Source organism: Lonchura striata, chromosome 22 (assembly GCF_046129695.1).
Source record: "Lonchura striata isolate bLonStr1 chromosome 22, bLonStr1.mat, whole genome shotgun sequence".
In the NCBI taxonomy this organism is placed as follows: domain Eukaryota; kingdom Metazoa; phylum Chordata; class Aves; order Passeriformes; family Estrildidae; genus Lonchura; species Lonchura striata.
Genome location: NC_134624.1, coordinates 4,506,548 through 4,526,911, shown reverse-complemented (window position 1 = coordinate 4,526,911; position 20,364 = coordinate 4,506,548). Strand labels below are relative to the sequence as shown.

Genomic DNA, 20,364 nt, shown 5'->3' with positions numbered 1-20,364 from the left:
AGAGAAGCTGTTGGCTATCCCTGGAAGTGTCCAAGGCCAGGTTGGACGGAGCTTGGAGCACCCTGGGATAGTGAAAGGTGTCCCTGCTCTGTGCAAGGGTTGAACTGGGTGGGCTTTAAAGGCTTTTCCCATCCCAAACCATGCCATGAAAGCCCTGAAAAAAATCTAGGTAACTTCTGTGCTTCACTACAAGTCACCCTTGTGCTGGAAGCTTCTGTTTGCTCTTCCCCCTTTTCCCATAGAGGACATAAAATACATCAGTGCTTTATACACAGCTTTTCACAGCGCAGGGGAACTTGCTGCCTTCGATTTTGTTTTTAAGGCAGGATGTAGAAATTACTAAAGTGGGCATCCTGACCTGTCTTGATGCCTACGTGGCCCTTTATGTGAAAGCTGCATCCCAAAGTGCCTGTTCTTGTGGGAGCAGGGTGTGTTTACCCAGAATCCCAGGTCACCTGGCTGCTGCTCGTTTTGCTTGTTAAACTTAGAGAACTTTTGTTGTGGCAGTTGTTTTGGGGTTTTTTCATGTCCCCCTGAGCTATTTTGACCTGGAATTATTCAGGGGAGAATATTTAATGATTGCTCTATTAATCCTTAATGCATTTAAATAACTCTTTTCCTTATTTGGTAAAACATCTTTTGGTGTAGATATTTTAGAATAAATGCTGCATTTTCCATGTCTGTCACTTCTTGATATTGCAAGGATTACTCTTCTGCTACCCCACTTGTCAGGAGTTATTGATTGGTTGTGTTGGAGAGAGGCTTGTCACTTTGGAGATACATTTGGCTTTTGGAATATTAGTTTATATTTATGTGAGTCCTGCTGGAAAAACAGCTGGGAGCACATCTGTGCCTTCAAACATGAATTACCAGGCAAACATGATTTGAGGGGGAAAGCAATTTCTTAGGTAGTTTGTTTTGATTCTGCAGGTGTTTGGGGTGGTGTATTTATCCCTCCCTTTTTTCCCCCAAATATTCTAAATTGGCTGCTGTAAACCATTCACCAGGATTGGGGAAGGGTCTGTTTGAGCACAGACTTGGACCTTTTTGAGCCTTTAGCACCTACAAAAGGTGCAGCACCCACTGAGCAGTGAGAGTACCTAGAAGGGTAGGTGCACTGCAGAGAGAAATGAGGAGAGCTGAAAATGCAATTCGACATGTTTCTCCAAATATTTTTTTTTTCCCAAAGCCAGTTAAATTCTGCCTGTTTCAGGGTTGTTTTGTTTTCTTGTTTTTCCAAATTAAAGTAAAACAAGGTAGGAGAAACCATGACAAATGACCAATCACCACACATTACAGCCAGGAGAGAAGCTACAGCTGCAAACCCTTGACTCTGTGTGGCTCAACTTGAGGGAACATCTTAAAAAAGTCTGGAAGTCTCCATGTGGATGCTGTACTTTCAGTACATTCTGCCTGAATGTTTCTTTTCTTTCTCTTTCTCTCCCAGGTTGTGACGAGACTTATTCACTTGCTGGGTGAGAAGATCCTTGGCAGTCTGCAGCAGGGAGGTGAGGCTCATTCCTGGACTATTCCCCTTGATGCTGGGGCTTCCTTGGAGCTACACTTGCATCCTTCAATTTGAAACAGGCACTGCATACTTGGAAAGGAAATTCATTGCTAAATGTCAGCCTGGAGAAGAGAAGGCTCCAGGGAGAGCTCAGAGCCCTTCCAGGGCCTGAAGGGGCTCCAGGAGAGCTGGAGAGGGACTGGGGACAGGGGATGGAGGGACAGGACACAGGGAATGGCTCTCACTGCCAGAGGGCAGGGATGGATGGGATATTGAGAATTGGGAATTGTAACCTGGCAGGGTGGGCAGGCCCTGGCACAGGTGCCCAGAGCAGCTGTGGCTGCCCCTGGATCCCTGGCAGTGCCCGAGGCCAGGCTGGACAGGGCTGGGAGCAGCCTGGGACAGTGGGAGGTGTCCCTGCCATGGCAGGAGTGGCACTGGGTGGGCTTTAAGTCCTTTCCAGCCCAAACCAGGCTGGGATTCTGTGGTCTGTTACAGCAGTAGGTGCACGTGGATGGTGATTTCATTATATCTGTGTACACATGATGGTTTTGGCAGAGTATGGCCAACTGGGTGTGGGAATGGAATGATTTGCAATTGAGATCCAGAAGTGTTGCTGCCTGTGTGCAGTGAAATTTCCCTGGAATTTCTTGCAAGAGCAATTAAAGGGAGCATTGGAAATAGCAGCTGTAATGGGCTGGAATCAGAGCACCGTGCTGAGCAGCAGCAGCACAGACTGATTTAAAATGCCTGGATTTGCAGTATTTTAATGAATTGTCTGGGAGGAAATGGCCTGCCATGGGTTGGTTCTGAGGCTTTGTGTTTATGGCAGCACCAACACAAAGTCTCTTTCTTGACTGAAGGGAGTAGGAGGGAATTTTCCCAATTTCCTTGGACAGCATTTAAAAGCAGATACCTGTTAAATGCTGAGGGTGTCATGGGGCTCTTTGATGCTGAGGATTGTTTGGGTTTCATTTGGTCAGGGGGTTTTAATTCCTTCAGTTGCTGGTTTTGCCAAATTCCAAGGAGACTGAAAATGAAGGTCACCCACTTTCCTGTTTCAGAGCAGTCTGGGGAAGGAGATCTGCTCTTTCTACACCTTCTCAGCTTTCTGGGCACAAGCACTTGTGCACAAATGCCTGGTGATAATTGTACTTAAACTTCTGTGCCTGCTGAAATGCCTCTGTGGGCCAGGGCAGAGCCTGCACTGCCAGGGATACAGGGCAAAATGGGGGAAAATTAGTGGGAGGAAAATTAGTGAGAGTAACAGGAGTTCAAACAGAGAATCACAGAGAATCATTGAAGTTCTGAGGACGGAAGGGCCTGTGGAGATGAAGGGATTGAGCTGTGATGTGTAACCTACAGATCTGTTTAAACCTACAGATATCTTCTTGAAGATCACTAGAAAGCGGGGGAAAAGCTATTTAATGTTCTGTGCAGAGCTGTTTTAGAAGATTTGAAATGATTAATATATTTTTTAAAAAAGTTTATCAGATATTTCTTTGTGTCCTGCGTGGTCTATCACTCTGGCATTGAGCCTTTAAATGGGTTTGCACAGGGGATGTCAGGTATTCCACATGCCCAGCTCAAGAATTCATCTTAGGCCTTTGCTGGGTGAAATGAGATAAGCAGGATGTGAAATCCCAACTTAAATTCAAAAATTTTTTGTGTTCTCAGAGCTGAGTTGACGGGCATTGGCAGCAGAGTGAGATTTTCTGAGAAGGCTCAGCTAAAGAGAAAAAAAGAGTATCAGAACAAGAACAGTTTGTAGAACGTTGACCTTTACCACCTCTAAGCTGTCTGAGAAGATCTTGATCTTCCTCACATGCATTGCAGATTTCTCTCAAAAACTGCTTTTCCTCTGCTCTTACTTACCAAATTATATTAGAGATAGTTCCCAGGTACTTTGCAGCTACTTCAGAGGTTCCATATATTAAGCCCATATCTGTAAAGCCTCTGCATCTTGCACAGAAGGGAAAACAGGTAGAGATGCACATTTTCTATAGGAGCTTTGTTGAAAACAGCTTTTTCCTTCCATGCTTAGGTATAGCATAAGAAAAGGACTGTTAAGTTTTGGAGTATTTTAATATTGACAACAGGCTTGGGAGTTTTGTTAGTTAAGCTAATTCCTCTTGTGGAATCAGTTCCAAAGTTGTGGAAAAGGGATTTTAAGTGCCTTTTTATCTTTGTCTTCCTGGGTCAGGTAGATCCATGTTTCATTTAACATATTCCTGGCTTATTTTTAATGTTGCCCTAACTTCAACCCACGTATGCTGTACCAGCAACCAAAAATGATAGAAACTGATCTTCATCCTCTTAAAATGAAATATGTGGGAACTCTGCTCTCGCATGCTGTGGAGGTTTGTGCTACATTTCTCTGACATTGAGCAGCTCGGTGACACAATGGCACTTTTCCTCCTGCCTGAAGGTTTTTTGCAGCCTGGCTGGCTGATGGCAGGTGTTTTCTCTGTGAACAGGTCATCCTCTTGGACTGCACAGCTCCAGCAGCAAGTGGGATGCCGGGAATCCTGCCAGCAACCTCTCCACGGTGGCCATCATGCCGGTGTCCGAGGAGGTGCCGCTGACAGCCTTCACCCTGGAGCTCAAGCACGCCCTCAGTGCTGTGGGTGAGTGTTCCCGTGGTGGCACCACAGCAAACAAACCCTGCTGGTCATCTTGGAGTGGCATGGCCAGCTACTGGCACCTGGCACAGCAGGGTCCATGCTGTGTTAGGGGGTAGCAGTACCTGGGACTTGGTCACGGGGCTGGGGAGGAGGTTTTGGAGAGAATCCTGTGACCTTATAAAAAAGGAGGGAGAGGGATTTTTTATATGGCCAGGTCCCCACAGGACAGTTATAAACTCGGGGCAGGATTAGGTCACATTAGGGAGAAATTCTTGTGAGGGTGAGGAGGCCCTGGTACAGGTTGACCAGAGGAACTGGAACTGCCCCATCCCTGGAAGTGTCCAAGGCCAGGATGGAGCAACCTGGGACATGTGAAAGGTGTCCATGGACAGGTAATCTTTAAAGTAATTTCCAACACAAACCATTCTGTCATTCTGCAGCAGTGGTCAGGATCAGCCTTTTCCATGCTTCTTTCTTCTCTATTCCCATCCTTGATGTGCATTTAGTTATAGTGGATAACTTTTTTATCTTAATGACTTGGAAATACTCACCAGCCTCTCTGGCCCTTGTCTTGGCTGCTCTCAGCTCCCGACAGTCACTCCAGGAGATACATCTCACACCAGGGCACGTTCCCATGGCACCTGAGAGTCTGGTTCTGTCCAGCTCATGGGTGAGATTGTTCCAGGCCTCCTCAGCTGAAAAGCTTCGTCCAGCAAAGGGTTTCCTAGCAGTTTTCTTGCATTGTGGTTGTACATGAGTGGCAGGGATAAGACTTGGTGGAAGAAGCTCATGGAGGAGATCCAGATTGGCCCTGGAAATCCAAAGTTTAGTCTGAAATCATTGTCCCGTTTGCTGCCAGGTTGTTTGTCTGTCTCATGCCCACAAAACCATGTGTTCAGCTCATGGTTGAGTCATTAATTGCTTTATCCATGGGTGAAGTTGCTTGTGCTTCCTCACAAAACTCATATATTTAATTCAGAATTAATTCTGTGTTCATTAGTGGTGTTTGACATTTCCTGACATCCTCTTTTCATCCTCAAATGGTCTTACAGGTCTCTTGAGTGAATCTCCTATAGTCCTTTGAGAAATTATTAGTCCTGCTCTCTCTTGGCTTATTTAAAAGTACAGGTTATGTGATGCTTGAGGTGTAACCACTTACATTTATTGGTAATTTTCTTTGTGACTTTTAGTGTCTGGAGCTGACATTCCTTTTTGTGCTTAAAAATCTTCTGGGTGAATAGGCAGAGGAAAAAGCCAGTGGTGCTTGAGCTCTTTAACCTTCTGAAGTCTGAATTTATGTGCAACTTATGGTGGAGACTTGTTACAGTGAGAACTAATTTGTGGGTGTTTGAAGAATCCTCTTATTTTGGAGATGGCAGAAAAATGTTACATCCATAATGGAGCTGTATTGCTAATGGGGACTCCTTAGGGATCACTGCCAGCTTGTTTTGATGTGTGACAACACTAAGAGCCTGTAAATAAAATAAACAGAAACTTAAGTAGGTAGATGGACTGTTCAGAATCAAAACACCCCTTTGGGCTGAGAGCAGCAGGCAGGTGCCCAAGGGGGGTTTGGGGAGGTCACAGCCTTTCCTCCTTCACCCTTTTCCCTTTCTCCCCCTGCGCTGACGCCTGTGCTGTGCTTGGCAGCTCGAGATGGTTCTGTACACCCTTGGCACCTGAAGTTGTTGCCAAAAGGGAGCAGCTGGCTGCAGTGGGAAGAGGAAAGTGTTGTGGGCAAACACAGGAGACGTCTGGTCCCAGACGCCGCTGGCACGGGAGCTCCGGGCCTCGCACCAGGCCCCGCGCCCGGCCCGGGCACTGCAGAACCTCTGTGGGCAGCCTGCAGGTTTGCTGCCTTTATTTAGCAGAAGCAATGTGGTCTTTTTTCCTTTTTTTTTTTTTTTTTTTTTTTTTTTTTTTTTTTTTAAACTTGTAGCTTTTGTGTTTCCTCCTCTGCCCTCTGGCTGGGGGTGTTTGGGTGTTCTTCACAAAGTGCAGGTGCTGCTTGGCTTTCAGGGAAGGGGATGGGTTTTGAAATGATTTTTTTTTATTATTTTTTTTTCTTCTGACTTCCTGCAACAGAAAATGAACTGAGTCGTGGAGTAAAATTTTGATTTTTTTTTAAGTTGTTTTCTTATTCACCTGCACATTTGGCGTGAGGGGAACTGTTGCCGAAAGCAGCTGTGGCTGCCCCTGGATCCCTGGGCCAGGCTGGACAGGGCTTGGAGCAGCCTGGGACAGTGGGAGGTGTCCCTGCCCATGGTAGGGATGGAATGAAATGAGTTTTAAGGTCTTTTCCAGCACAAACCATTCCATGATTCCATGTGGAAAGGTTTGCACTGGGGCCTTACTGAGCAGCTGCTGCCACCTGAGCCCTCCCCTGAGCTCCCAGATGGGCTCACCTGGGGTTTGGATGTGAGCTGGGATCAGATTTTCCTTTATGGAAGTGAGAGCTACTAATATGCTTGACAAGGTTTAATAGAAAATCTTCTCTGAAATGAACCTCAGTTTGGAAAATGGCTTTGAAGATTTTCTCCTATCCACTTTTTTGTTGTTGTTGGGGGTTTTTTTCCCTTGAACCACCCTTTTTTGTAATTGTAAGTTAAATGGCAGCATCTGATTACAATACTTGACTTAACATTTAATCCATATTTAATGTTTGATCTGTATAATTTCATTGCTCTGGGCTTCAAATATGTTCCAGAGCAGTGGAGTGCAGCCTTAATGTGTGGGGAGAACAGCTGGTTTTAGTTTTCTTCTGCAACTTAATATATTTATTGCAGAAAATTCCTTCCCCTTCCTGTTAATATGAGCTTAGCTGGATATTGCAGTGATGCCTTGAATTCTCCTGCTGCAGGTTGGAGATGAGGATAGAAGGAATGAGGAGGATGCAGGGAGGAACACTGAGACCATTGCAAGAATCACCTGCTGCTGGGAAGGAGCGTAGCCTCAGGATGCAGGCTGACCCCAGTCCTGGTGGGAATGCAGGCTGGGTTGTAATACAAGATAACACTTAAGAAGTGGTTTTCCTTTTCCTGGAATTGGCAATGACAAGGCAATGGGCAGTGCTTGGAGTTGGAGCTGGTTGCAGGTGAATTTATTCAACACGATTTTGGGGCTTGTCTTGGTAATTTTTAGCTACTTCTGTATTATTAAAAGTAATGCCAACTAGAAAATCTCAGTTTGATAGTGAATATTTACTGTCCACAAAAACTGGAAAAGTACTCAGAATATTCTTTCCCCTCAGAATATTCCTTCCTTCCACTTTTGCCTGTAATGAGACAGGACTTAGTGGTTTCATTGCATAATTCTTTTTTGTAGGTTTAATTAATTTTTTTTTTCAAATTTCCTTTTTTTTTTTTTTTTTAATGTTTTAATTTGTAATGGGAGCAGCTCAGGTGAGCAGCCTGCTCTCCAATAGGGGTGCATTCTGCATATAGGGAGCACCTGTGTGGGACCACCTACAGCTCTCCCGAGCCCATTTGTTCTGGTTCTTTTGACATTTGGTGTTTCTGTGATTTATGATAATTCACATATTGTTTCCAGACAGTGGGATTGTGTCCCAGTTAAATGCTAAGGGATGTTTGTGCTTCCATGGAGCTTCCAATCACAGAATGGTCTGGGTTGGAAAGGACCTCAAAGCCCATCCATGCCACCCCTGCCATGGCAGGGACACCTCCCACTGTCCCAGGCTGCTCCCAGCCCTGTCCAACCTGGCCTTGGGCACTGCCAGGGATCCAGGGGCAGCCACAGCTGCTCTGGGCACCTGTGCCAGGGCCTGCCCACCCTCACAGAGAGCAATTCCCAATTCCCAATATCCCATCCATCCCTGCCCTCTGGCACTGGGAGCCATTCCCTATGTCCTGCCCCTCCAGGCCCTTGCACAGTCTCTCTCCATCTTTCCTCTGCCTTCAGTCTCTGCAAGGCCACTGAGGTCACCCCAAACTTCTCCTCCCCAGGTGAACAACCCCAGCTGTGCCAGCCTTCCCTCCCAGCAGAGCTGCTCCATCCCTCTGATCCCCCTGGCCCTGCTCTGGGTCTCTGCAGCAGCTCCAGCTCCTCCCTGTGCTGGGCAGGGCTGGGGCAGCTCTGCTGCTGTCACAAGTGGGGGATGAAAGGTTTATTTGGGACCTGGCAGCAGCAGCTGGACCTGCCTTCATCTTGAGACAGAGCTAGACTAAAAATGCTCTGAGCTCTGTGAGCAGAGCAGAAGGTCCTGCAGGGCACAGTGACCCCCAGGTCCTGCAGGGCACAGTGACCCCCAGGTCCTGCAGGGCACAGTGACCCTGGGGCTGCAGCCCTGCTGTCCCCTGGCTGTGTGCAGGCTCCAGTGTGACAGCCCTTCCTCTGCATCTGGGGCTCTGGGTCCCCAAGAAAGGAGGCTGTGCAATATCCAGCTTCCAGAAAGCAGGAGCAGAATTTTCCAGCTTTGAACTGGAGTGCCAGGAAGGGGGGCAGGTTTTTCTGCTGTGCAATTCATCATGCTGATGAATGCTGGTCAGTGTTCATGATGTCTATTTTTATTATTAATTCTTTCCTCTTAATCCTGGTAGAGCTGAGAGCATCTTTTGATAAGAAGTTCTGCAATATTCAGATTTTTCAAAAGTATTTGCCCGACTATTTTTTTGTTCCTTTACTGAGACCAGCTAAAAGATACCACATGGCTGTGCAAATTCTGGTTCTATGTGGGAGCCCTCTGATCTCATAGAATTTCAAACTGAAGTAGGGAGGGATTCAAATCCAACATATGTGTCTCCCTCATTCCTTTCTGCCCTTTAAATTTTCCTTCTTTTCAGTTCTAAAAATGTATAATGTATTGGACAGCTCACTGAAAAATCTTTGCTAATAATTTATTGGAGTTTTTAATTACAGTTCTGTCTGTCTTTACACACAGATTAGATTTAAATTTGAAATGCTCACTGTGGTGCCTGAACCCTGGCACCACTTAGTATTTTTTTACTGAGCAAGATCCTCTGACATCCAACTCATTTATCAGTTATGTGACTTCGCCACATAATTTTGTAGACTTCTATTAGGCCAAAAGTACATTTTCTTTTAATGGAGTCTGAGCAAGTAAATTTGTTCTGCTGAATTTTTTCCACAGTGTGTATTGTACTGGTCTTGTTTTTTTATGTGGGTGTATTTTTCAGGTGAGGTGGATTTGAAACCATTTCTGAGCCTCAGAAATCACTCTCTGCCCTCTGGGCCACTCATTTCTCAAGGCAACTTTTGGACCATGTTTTATTAGACTTAGAACTAGGACACCTGTGTTCCTGCTTCTTCATGTCTTGGTGTTTTGTGGAAAAAAAATGACCAAAGTGAGTCTCTTGCTCACTGGCAAGAAAGGGAGGTTTTATGTCCTGTGTGATGTTTTTTTTTCCCCTCTCTGAGACAGGAGATTGGAAGTTTCGCTGCAACACTTCTTTTCAATGCCTTTGTTTGTTAGTAGAGAAAATGAACCAGACCTCTGGTATTTGCCAGCTTTTCCTTCCTTTTCCTTCTGTTTCATGGAATTCTTAGTTTTGTACTGAAAAACAGATGGCCCTGGAGTACAGCTTTAGATGCTCCAGGAGGTTTTCCGAGCAACCACAATCCCTGGGCCTGGGGTGAGGCCACTGCCTGCAGTTCTCTCAGCTGAAGCACAGAAAACCTGAACTTAAGAACTCCTGTGAGCTCTTGGCTGACAGAAGAATCCCTCAGGCTTCTGAAAGTCACCACCTCAGGCTTGAGAAATCCAAAAGGTTGAGAAAGCTGTGGATAGCTGGAGACTCAGGGAATGGCACTCAGTGTTTCTTGCTCTGATACTCCTCCCCAGCAATCTGCTGCTGGCTGCTGTCAGAGGCACACACAGGGCTTGGAGGAATATTTTATGTTACCTCACATCACCTCTCCTGTTCTTCACTTTGAGCTGTTCTGATCCTATTGATAGAACACTGAGGAGTGCAGGGATGTGTCCCTGATGCCAGCTCCAGCTGGAAGCTGCCCATGAGGCTGATGCCAGCTTTGGAGAGAGGGTGGTTAGAGGTGTGTGACTGTGACAAAGCCCTTTAAGGATTCACTGACATATTGGGCTGGTCACTCCTGCCTGCAGGTGTGGCTGTTTGAGGACTGTGGATTTGAATCATCACAGAATCATGGAATGGTTTAGGTTGGAAGGACCTTAAAGCCCATCTCACCCCACCCCTGCCATGGGCAGGGACACCTTCCACTATCCCAGCTTGCTCCAAGCCCTGTCCAACCTGGCCTTGAACCTCTAGGATGGGAATGATATTTTTTCATTACTTGGTTGCTTGCAGCAGTTAAGTTGAGATAACTCTTCTGTTGGTTCTGTTTTCTGAGCTCACATATGTTGGTGTTTTTGGTCACATTAATGGAGGGGTTTTAATGGCTGATTAATTGGGAGCCTGCTAGAAACTGGGAGTGCAGAGCAGATGGTTGATATTTCTGAGACAAAACAAGTTGGTTTTGTTGGAAGCATCACTGTGTTCCGTGCTGGGGATGAGTGAAGGTCTGGGAATCTTTGTCCCGTGTCCCTGGCACGTGGAGGGATGGGGCGCTGGGCAGGCTCCTCCTGAGCTGGCATAGCCAGGGTCTGTCTGGGCACCCTTGTTTTGTCCTGTTCTGTGAACTTCTACTTTCCCACACCACAAGTGAGGTCTGGATATGATCTGTAAGTCTCTCCAAGGCTCGTTCTGGGCTTCTCTCTGGCTGAAGGAGCGCAAAGATGCACCCCAGCCCTACAAATTCTGCCTCTCCCCTTGGATGAAAGCTGTTCTGGCTGCAGGCCACAGGATTTGATGGTGTCCCCTGGGTTTAGTGGTGTCCCCCTGGAGCCTGGGCCCCAGAGCATCACCGGGGACTGATGCTGCTGGATCTCAGTGCCCAGGGCAGGGGGGTAACAGGCAGAGGTGCCCATGCTGTTCCTTGGTGTTGTCTCTCTTACTTAGCATTTTTATTGCATTCCTCAACTCACTTGGCATTCCCGGCTGTTTGTCTTTGCCTACTAAGCTTCCACCACTGCCAGAAAGCTTTGTAAGCCACATGTCCTGGAATACAATTTTAATCCACCTGTCTTTTCTATTTAACTGGGAACTGTGACCTGTTAATGAACATTGATGATCACTCTGCTGCTGAATGCTTGCAGAATTGCCCTGCACTCTGTCCCTTGCAGTTCTGTTCTGTGCAGTGCCATCAGTATTCCCTCTGGGAGACCTCTCTTATCCCATTGTGCCATTTCAAAGCTATACCAAGACTAATGGACACCAGGTGAACAGTGAGTCAGATAAAAGAATCTGCCAGTGTTAAAGATATGGTGATAACCCCTTCCCCCAGCACTGGGGCTGTTCCCTGCTGTGGGATGGCTCAAGGAGGGAAGGGCAGGCTAAGCCCAGATCTGCTCTGGGAATGCTGCTCATTCCCTCTGCTTGGAACTTGTTGCTTTCATAGGAACCAACTTCAAGAACTTTTATTGGAGGATGGGGAAGTCAAATTCTATTCTTGAATCATCCTCTTCTCTCTGCTTTCTCACCAGCTCTATCCTGTGGTCTCTGCTTATGGGATATTTTTGTCCATTTTGTTTGCTCTTCCTTGAGAATCAGTGCAGCAAAAAGCAAATGTTATTTGGGTATTGGAAAGTACAAGATGGAAAACGGCATCTGGGAACTTCTGCAAATCGAAGAGTAAAGTCAATTAAAGCAGAGCGAAGCCTTTGCAGCAGGACTTGAGCACTGAGGGGGGATGTCCTGGTTGGAAAAGATAGGTGCCTGCTAAGGAAGGCAGGAGCCTCCCTTGAAATGGAAAATGTGAACCCTCTCCCTCCAAATTGTTATAATTTTGAAATTAAAAGGATCTCAGGCAAAGATATGGGAGTAGGGATAACAGTTCTTTACTAGAAAAATGTAAATAAAAATGCAATAATACAAAGCAACAAAACAAACCCCTGCCAGAGTCAGAGCAGCCCTGTCCCCTGTGGGTCAGGGAGTGGCTCAGCCCCATCCCAGGGGGGCTCAGCCCTCCTGCAGTGCCAGCTGTGCTTCTGCTGGAGCAGGATCCTGCACAAGGGGGGAGTTTCCTCTGGAGCTCCAGGGCTGGGGGAGATGGGCCTGGGCTCCTCTGGGAATGCAGGGGGAAGAAAGCTGCTCCTCTGGGAATGCAGGGGGGAAGGAAGCTGCTCCTCTGGGAATGCAGGGGGAAGAAAGCTGCTCCTCTGGGAATGCAGGGGGAAGAAAGCTGCTCCTCTGGGAATGCAGGGGGAAGAAAGCTGCTCCTCTGGGAATTCAGGGGGCAAAGGCTGCTGTGCTGTTCCCAGGTCAGATTAGATCCAGGTAGGAATGCTTGGCTCCTCCCCTGGCAGAGCCTCTCCCCATGGAATGCTGGAATTTTCTCAGCCATGCAGGGACACTCAGTGGCCGTGAACAGAAGATAATTAATAATTAATGGCCCATGAACAGCAGAGATCTCCTGGAGGGAGGATTGGCTGTGGGAGAGATAAAGAAAAGTGTCCCATGAACAGAGGAGAACTGCCCCAGCTCTGGCAGATGGGAATTGAAATCACACCCTAAGCCACATCTTGCATTTGTAACCTGAGACCGGAGAGATGAGTTGGCCCTAGAGGTCAGGATGGCCAATTCCAGATCTGTCCCTGGGGGTTTTGCATTTTGAGCACAGAGGTGTGATATTTTGACCTTTGCCCATGCTGGTTGTTCACAGTTCCTTGGTTTTTACTGAACACATTATAACCTTGCTTTGAGACTTGTCACGTAATGAAATGTTTTGTTATTTAGAACATAAATTTCAGTTCTGTTATTAATGAAACAATGAGGGATTGCACAATGAAAACATGAATTAAAAGTGACTGCTCTGTCATGTTTTGTAAATGTGAATTTCTCAGTAAGAGACAGGTAATATTTTCTCTAGGTGTGCAGTTATTCCCTTAAGTTTTCTTTTCTTTGCATTTTTTTAATTTATCTGCAGCTACTCTGCAACTTCTATCACATACAGCACAAATTGCTGCTGCACTAGAATTGCTAATAAGAAAATTAAACTAAAGTGCCTGCAAGAAGCTTTGTGTGCACCAAAATTCAGCTCAGATCTGAGGTGATTGCCAGATGTGTCTGTAGTGGGCTCTGACTGTGCCCTACAGATTTGGGAATGTTTTTGGGTTTCCTGTTGGCATGTTGAATAAGGAGTAGTAATGCTGCAGAGAGCTAGAGGATTCACCTGGGGAGTTGGTTCAATGCAGGATGAGCAAGTTCTGTATTTTGGAAGGTCAGGGGAACAGCCTTTTCTTTAGAAACAGGATCCTGGCCTTCCTGTGGCTGTGATATTTTGAGTGCTGAGTTGGTGAAGATGCAGCTGCAAGAGGAGCTGTCACCAGAGCCAGGCTGCAGAGCTTGGAGCAGCCTGGTCCTGTGGAAGGTGTCCTGCCCATGGAATGGGATGAGCTTTAAGGTCCCTTCCAAGTCAAAGCATTCCATGGTTCTGTGATCCTACGTGACCCTGAGGAATGGGATAACAGAGCTTGCAGGTTGTGATTAATACAATAACAGAGCTCTGGGAATAGGGAGCATTGGAAGATGTATTCCTAGAAAAATGTGAACATTTTTGTGAAGACTTTGTGCCAACTCTGATTAATGCACTGATCCATCATTACCTTCAAAACAAATTCTTGGATTTGAATTCTTGGAATCAGAGAATGGTTTGGGTTGGAAGAGACCTTTAAACCCATCCCATTCCATCCCCTGCCATGGGCTTGGACACCTTCCACTGTCCCAGGTTGCTGCAAGCCCCATCCAGCCTGGTCCTGGACACTTCCAGGGATGGAACAGACACAGCACCTCTGGACAGTTTTCTCCAGGAGCTCAAATTGAGGTGTTCACAGGTGAAATTCCTTGTTCCCCCAGGTCCTGCCCTGCTGCTCACCAGTGACAACATCAAACAGCGCCTGGGCTCTGCTGCTCTCGACAGGTACCTGCCCTCATCACTGCTCAGGGAAATGCAGAGAGACACTGGGCTTTTCTTATAAACACACAGAGAGTTTGGGAGCAAAACCCTGTCTTCTAACATACATTGGGCCTTCTGCTCCAGGTATTGGAGACAATCATGTTTCAGGAGTATTTGGTGCAGGTGTGGGTGGGTTTTTCCCACAGTTAATTTCTCACTTGTGAAATTGAAAAAGCTGAATTTCTCTGAGCGTGTTCATGCTTAGGGATGCTGTGGAAGCATTACTGAAGTGAGGCATCACTGTATCCTTCTGCCTTGGTATTTGTCTAATGGTGTAAATCCAGAGCTAGCAGGAGCTTGGAGCTGGGAGCAGATCCTGGCTGAGCAGGAAATGCCAGTGTTTCGCAGTGTAAGATTCCAATCTCTTCTTCTGGGAGCTGTGACTTAACACCAGTTGAATTCTCTGTTTTCCTTGTCTGTCCCCAGCATCCACGAGTACAGACTGACCAGCTGGCTGGGCCAGCAGGAGGACATCCACAGGATTGTGCTGTACCAGGCTGACAGCACCCTGACCCCCTGGACCCAGCGCTGCATCCGCCAGGCCGACTGCATCCTCATCGTGGGGCTGGGAGACCAGGAGCCCTCTGTGGGAGAGGTGTGGGAGCTGCTCCTTCCCCTTGGCACTGGGAACAGCCCAGCTCAAAGCAGCTTGCTTCACACTTGTGTATTTTCCTGGGTTTAACACCCAGTGAGGCATAAATAATGAAATATTCCTGAGAAATGCCCCTTAGGAATAACAAAAGAATTGTATGAGAATCCTCTGAGTTGGCAAGTTCTATGTAGGAGTACTTCCAGCAAAGTTCTTTTCCTCTAAAGAGTCATTTTGGCCAATGGTAAATCAAAAATTGCTTTGAAGTGTTGTGTTTCTGCCCAGAATTTCTTTGGGCTTCCACACAGAGGGAGGAATTCTTTTCTGCCTCGATGAAATTCATGGTGTGTGCTTAGGAAAAAGTAGATCTAAATCGCAGTGTATGAATTATTTATTGTATTTTATTACAGATCTTAAGCTGTAATTTTTTACCCTTGCTATCTATTTTTATGATTTTATATTTTATTACCAAAGTCTTGTGACCAGACGAAAATTCTTCAAGGAATTTTAAAAAGGAATCACAGGTGGGGTTTTTTTTGGATGGTGAGGTGCTGAGTGTGACCTGCAAAGAGCTTGGGCTGGTCCCATGTGCAGCTTTCGTGTTTGTCCCATTGTGTGGGCTCTTCCTGCATGGATGTGGGAGGCAGGAAGCACAGGCAGAACAAGCTGCCAGCAGTTACCTAGAACAACAACAACAAAAAAATCAAAATCAGAAATGCAAGGAGGAAAAACAAAGTAGACTGATGGGAAGGGAAAGAAAAAAACACTGAATATTTGTGCCTCGAGTCTGACTCGGGCAGCATCTCACATTGCAGGAGCAGCTCCTGCCTGTGCTGTGCTCCTAATGGCCTGGCTTAAGTCAAAAACATTCATGTTTAAATCCTTGGCTGATTTTAGGCTTCTGTGTGCTGAGTTAGCCCAGAGTTAACAGTGTTGTCCAAATCAATCGTGTCTGGGGGCTGTGACTGTGCAGAGTTGGATTCAGGTGGGAATAGGGGTGTGGGGTGTGTGTGGATGTATTTCACCCTGAGACTGGAGCAGGCAGGACTCACTCCCCTTTCCTTGGGTGTCCATGGCTGCTGCAGCTGGAGAGGATGCTGGAGAACACGGCGGTGAGAGCCCAGAAGCAGCTGATCCTGCTCCACAAGGAGGATGGGCCCCTCCCGTCCCGCACTGTGGAGTGGCTCAACATGAGGAGCTGGTGTTCTGCTCACCTCCACATCCACTGCCCACGCAGAGTCTTCTCCAAAAGGAGTCTGCCCAAGCTGGTAAGAGATTCCTGCTTTGGTGGCTGGTCCCTTGCTGTCTCTCACTTCATCTGTAATCTGTGTGACAAAGGGGATCTGGGGTAATGACAATCCACCATATTCTTACACACACAGATTTAACAATGCATTCTGCAAATCCTCTGAATTTTGCAAAGCCCAATCAAGGTAATCTTTTTTCAAAGGTAAATAGATAATTATGAAGTCTTGGCCTGCCATAGTCAGCAATCTCTTTCTGTCTCTCATTATAATTTAAGCTATCATCACCATAATTGTTAAAACTGTTTTTGGAGACCTGTAAAGAAAAAAAATATTCTATTATTAACAAAGGATCTTTTTTAGAAGACTTCCACTGAAATGAGACCACACTCTTTAAATCTGGTTGCCCTCAACTGGATTTAGGGAACAGAAATAAGGGGGACAGGTTTTCTTTATGGATGCAGACTTGGCTTTTTGATATCTTGAAAGAGCTCAGAGTCCCAATGAAAGGTATGTACAGGCCATAGCAGAGTCCTTTTTGTTGGGAGCATCCTAGTGCTTCCCAAAATCTGTGCTAAACCTGGGGCAGAGGCAGTCTGGGATTCTTTCCAAGACTTTCAGATCCTTGTCAAGGAAGAGAAAGAGCTCTAAAGGAAATTCTGTACCACTCCCAGCAGCTTTGAAAGACTCAAGAGAAGCTACTGGCCACTAGAACCATTTGGGTGGTTCACCACCCTCTGTTCCTTTGAAGAACAGCTCTAACACAGAGTCACTGATAGCTTCAGGCTGGAAAGGACCACTGGAGCTCCTCCAGTCCCACCTCCCTGCTCAACAGGGTCCCCTGGAGCAGTCATGAGGATTATGTCCAGACAGGCTTGGAGCATCTCTAGTGAGGGAGATTTCAGAGCCTCTCTGGTCTCTGTCCTGTGCTTGGTCACTGGACAGGAAAGAAATTCTTCCTCCTTGTCCAGGTGGAACTCCTGGGCTTCAGTTCCTGCTTGTTCCTCTGGTGCCATTGCTGGGCCCCACAGAGCAGAGCCTGGTCCCTGCACCCAGGGACACACAGGGGTGAGGTCCTTTCTCAGCCTTGTCTTCTCCAGGCTGAGCAGCTCCAGTTCCCTCAGCATTCCCTCACAAGACAGCAGCTCCAGTGTCCTCATCTTTGCAGCATCTTTTGGCAGGTTGCTGTTGGCTCTCCTGGCCGTGCAGTGACCGTGCCTGGCTCTCCTCTGCAGGTGGAGATGTATGAACGTGTGTTCCAGAAGGCTCCGGACCGTCACTCCGACTTCTCCCGCCTGGCCCGGGTCCTGACGGGCAACGCCATCGCGCTGGTGCTGGGCGGCGGCGGGGCCAGGTAGGGCATGGTCCTGGGCAGCCTGGCAGGGCTGCATGGGGCTGCACGGGGCTGCATGGGGCTGCACGGGGCTCTGGGCAGCCTGGCCTGGGCAAGGAGACCCTGCCCATGGCAGGGATTGGGACATGTTGGGTTCTAAGGTCCCTCCCAACCCAGACCTCTCTAGGATTCTGTGCTGGTTCATCCACCACGTCTGAGAGCTGTCCCTGGGCTAGGACAGATCCCTCAGGATAACAGAGATCCTGGGAAAACAGCGCTGCTCTGCAGGCAGCATTTGGGGGATGCTGAGGAATTACGTTTGGAGACACTGAGGAATTACACAAACTTAGCCTGCTGTGGGGATTCGTGCAGAATTTCCGCAGAAGGAACATGAGTGTTTGTGACCTCTTGAGGCCTCTCATAATGGTTTAATACCAGGAGGTGACCAGGGCACAAAAGATGACGTTTCTTTCTGTTGACCTACACTTAGGATTTTTTTTCCCCTTATGGATTCTTATATTAGAAAATGGCTTACAGTATTTCAGAGTTCTTCAAAGTTTGAGCAGTAAGAGGAATTATGTCCTCTAATGGAGAATGTTCTCATCTTTATAATCCTCCAAACCCCCAGGTACCCATACACTTTGGCAGCCTTACCTTACAGGAAGGGTGCGTTTTCGCAGACACAAGGACGAGGTGTGTGCTGAGCACTCTCTTAGAATTCCATCTGAAACCCCATCCATCTAAAGTGAACTTCAGAAATAAATTACTGCTGGCATTTTTCTTTGGAATCCCTTTTTACTTGGGAGAGTTTTCTGTTGAGACAGAATTGAGTTGCCCTTTGTCTCAAGCGAGCGCTGCCTTCGTTGTCTCCATTGCCGTGTTCTTGAAGCACTGCTTTAAAGGAGTGCTTTGAAATACAGCTCTCAGAAAAATAAACCCCCTAATTTGCACGCAGTCTGTCTGTTTAAGTGCACAGAAATATCACATTTTTGTCATTGGGCCAGCGTGTGCTTCAGGGGAGCCATCACTGCAGGAAAGCTGGAGCTCCTTTGTGCCAGCTCCTCCTGAGCAGTCACTGCTGCTGAGGCAGCCAGAGCTGGTTCCTCGAGTGTCTCACAGGTGCTTTGATCCTGCTCCCTTTCACAGCTCCTCACCTGGGCTGGTTTCAGGATTTCATTTCTGAGACAAGCTCTGTCCTGTGGAGACACAAAGCAGAACAGCAGAGGGGAGCTTCTCTTTTATCTGAGTATCTCGGGAGGCTTCTCATCCACTGATACAGAGAATTTGTGGTTTGTTATTGTTCCCAGCTGATATCTCTGCCTCTACCAGAGCCTGTGTCATGCTAAATATGTGCACTCCTGTACTGCTGGCAGCACATTTTGCTCGTTCCCTTCCTTCCTTCTGTAACACTGCTGTAATTTTTGCCAAATTGGGTTTTCTCTTTTTTTTTCTTTTTTTTTTTTTTTTTTTTTTTTTTTTTTCTTTTTTAATTTTACTACTTAATTTGCAAGCTCCCACCTGCGGGTGTGCAGGATCTGAGGTAAGGAGGAGCAGGGTCACCGTGTTGGTCCTGTGTTGTCCCTCTCTGCAAAGCTGCTCTGCTGCTGTGTTGGCTTTGGGGTCTCTGGATGCTCATCACCCATTCAGCAACAAGCCATGGGCCATTAGCCATCACTCTGCTCATTTCTGCATCCCTGAATGGGGTGGACTTGAAGAAGATTAAGGGCAGAGTGGATAAATGGGATATTTTTTCCTTCTCTGAAACACTTCCTATGCCACAGACTGAAGTGCTTGTTCAGGGGTTCCAGGCTGGCACAGGGATGGTGTGAGTACTGTGTTTTTCCTGGAAAGATACAGAATGCTCTTTTAGTCATTAAATAATCATCTAAATTGTGGTTAGATAAAGATTTTTCAAAGTGAGAATATAATTACGACTGGGGAAAAGACAAAATTGCTCTGAACCATGTAAAGGCTCAGAATTACTCTGAACCTCTGCCTTTGGGAGGGCAAAATAAATTCTTAGATTGCCCATTTCTGCTAACACTACTGAAGAAATTAGATTAGGTATTTAAAATCATCCTGTGGCTAAAGCACAGTCAGACTAAGAATGTCTTTGCACAGAGTGTTGATGGCCTTTGGATAACAATCACATGAGTATCCTCCCACCTTGCTCTCAGAGCAGGAATCATGCAGGTCACACAGCCAGGGAGAGGTGACAGTGACAGGGGCTGGCTGGTCGGTATTTGTTCAAGGTATTGTGTTCTGTGACTCCAGTAATATCAATTATTTAGTTGTTATTTTGGGATTGTTTGTCTGGCTTCCCAGTGACAGCCGGATTGGGAGGTTTTAGCAAGAGCAGCTTCCTAGTAATTATCATTGTGGTTTGTCATGACAAAAGGCTCATAGGAACTAAAGGTTTTCTTTCTCCTATGAGCATAAAAATAAAACAACTTGAAGTGATATGGTTCTAAAATTACAGTGTTTTGCTTTTGTTAAATGCTAACTTAATTTTAGTTAGAAACATTGTGGAGTGTGACGAAGGAAAGGAGATTTGTGTTTAGGAAAATAATACCTTTGAGATGTAGTTCCAAGAATAATGACACATCAAGCCCTGCAACAAAGGCATAAACTTTCCATAAATAATTGTCCTGACCTTTAGCCCTCCCACATACAGCCCACCCCTTCTTTGGTTTGCTATGGTTGTCTTAGCAAAGCTGTTTGAAAACTAAAATTTCTAGGGAGTAAATAATTATTACAGAGCTATCTGGGAATCACAATGCTTAGGAAGAAGAATGGGTTGAGCTGTTCAGAATCATGGAGTATCCTGGGCTGGAAGGGACCCACAAGGATCTTTACTCCTGTCCCTGCACAGGCACCCCAGCAATCCCACCCTGAGCATTTCAGCCTCTCCTGAGGAGCTGCTGTCAAAGGATATTCATAGATATTTCATCAGGGCATCTTTTCATTTCTCTTTTTTCTCTTTAGTTTTCTCCTCAAACTTATTATCTCACCTCAGCCCTTGATGTGTCAAGTAGCTGGGTTTTTTTGCACACAGTTTTCTT

The 20,364-nt window shown here is 46.5% G+C and overlaps 1 protein-coding gene across 1 annotated transcript in view; it reads left to right on the top strand.

Annotated features, from left to right (window-relative positions):
• PNPLA7 (patatin like domain 7, lysophospholipase) overlaps positions 1–20,364 on the top strand; it is a 127,527-nt gene that overhangs the window by 63,797 nt on the left and 43,366 nt on the right. Inside the window, exons 21-26 of the mRNA XM_077787845.1 lie at positions 1,448–1,508; positions 3,985–4,134; positions 14,037–14,100; positions 14,563–14,731; positions 15,811–15,993; positions 17,205–17,323. Of these exons, the coding sequence (XP_077643971.1) occupies positions 1,448–1,508; positions 3,985–4,134; positions 14,037–14,100; positions 14,563–14,731; positions 15,811–15,993; positions 17,205–17,323 (746 nt within the window). The remainder of the gene's footprint in view (positions 1–1,447; positions 1,509–3,984; positions 4,135–14,036; positions 14,101–14,562; positions 14,732–15,810; positions 15,994–17,204; positions 17,324–20,364) is intronic.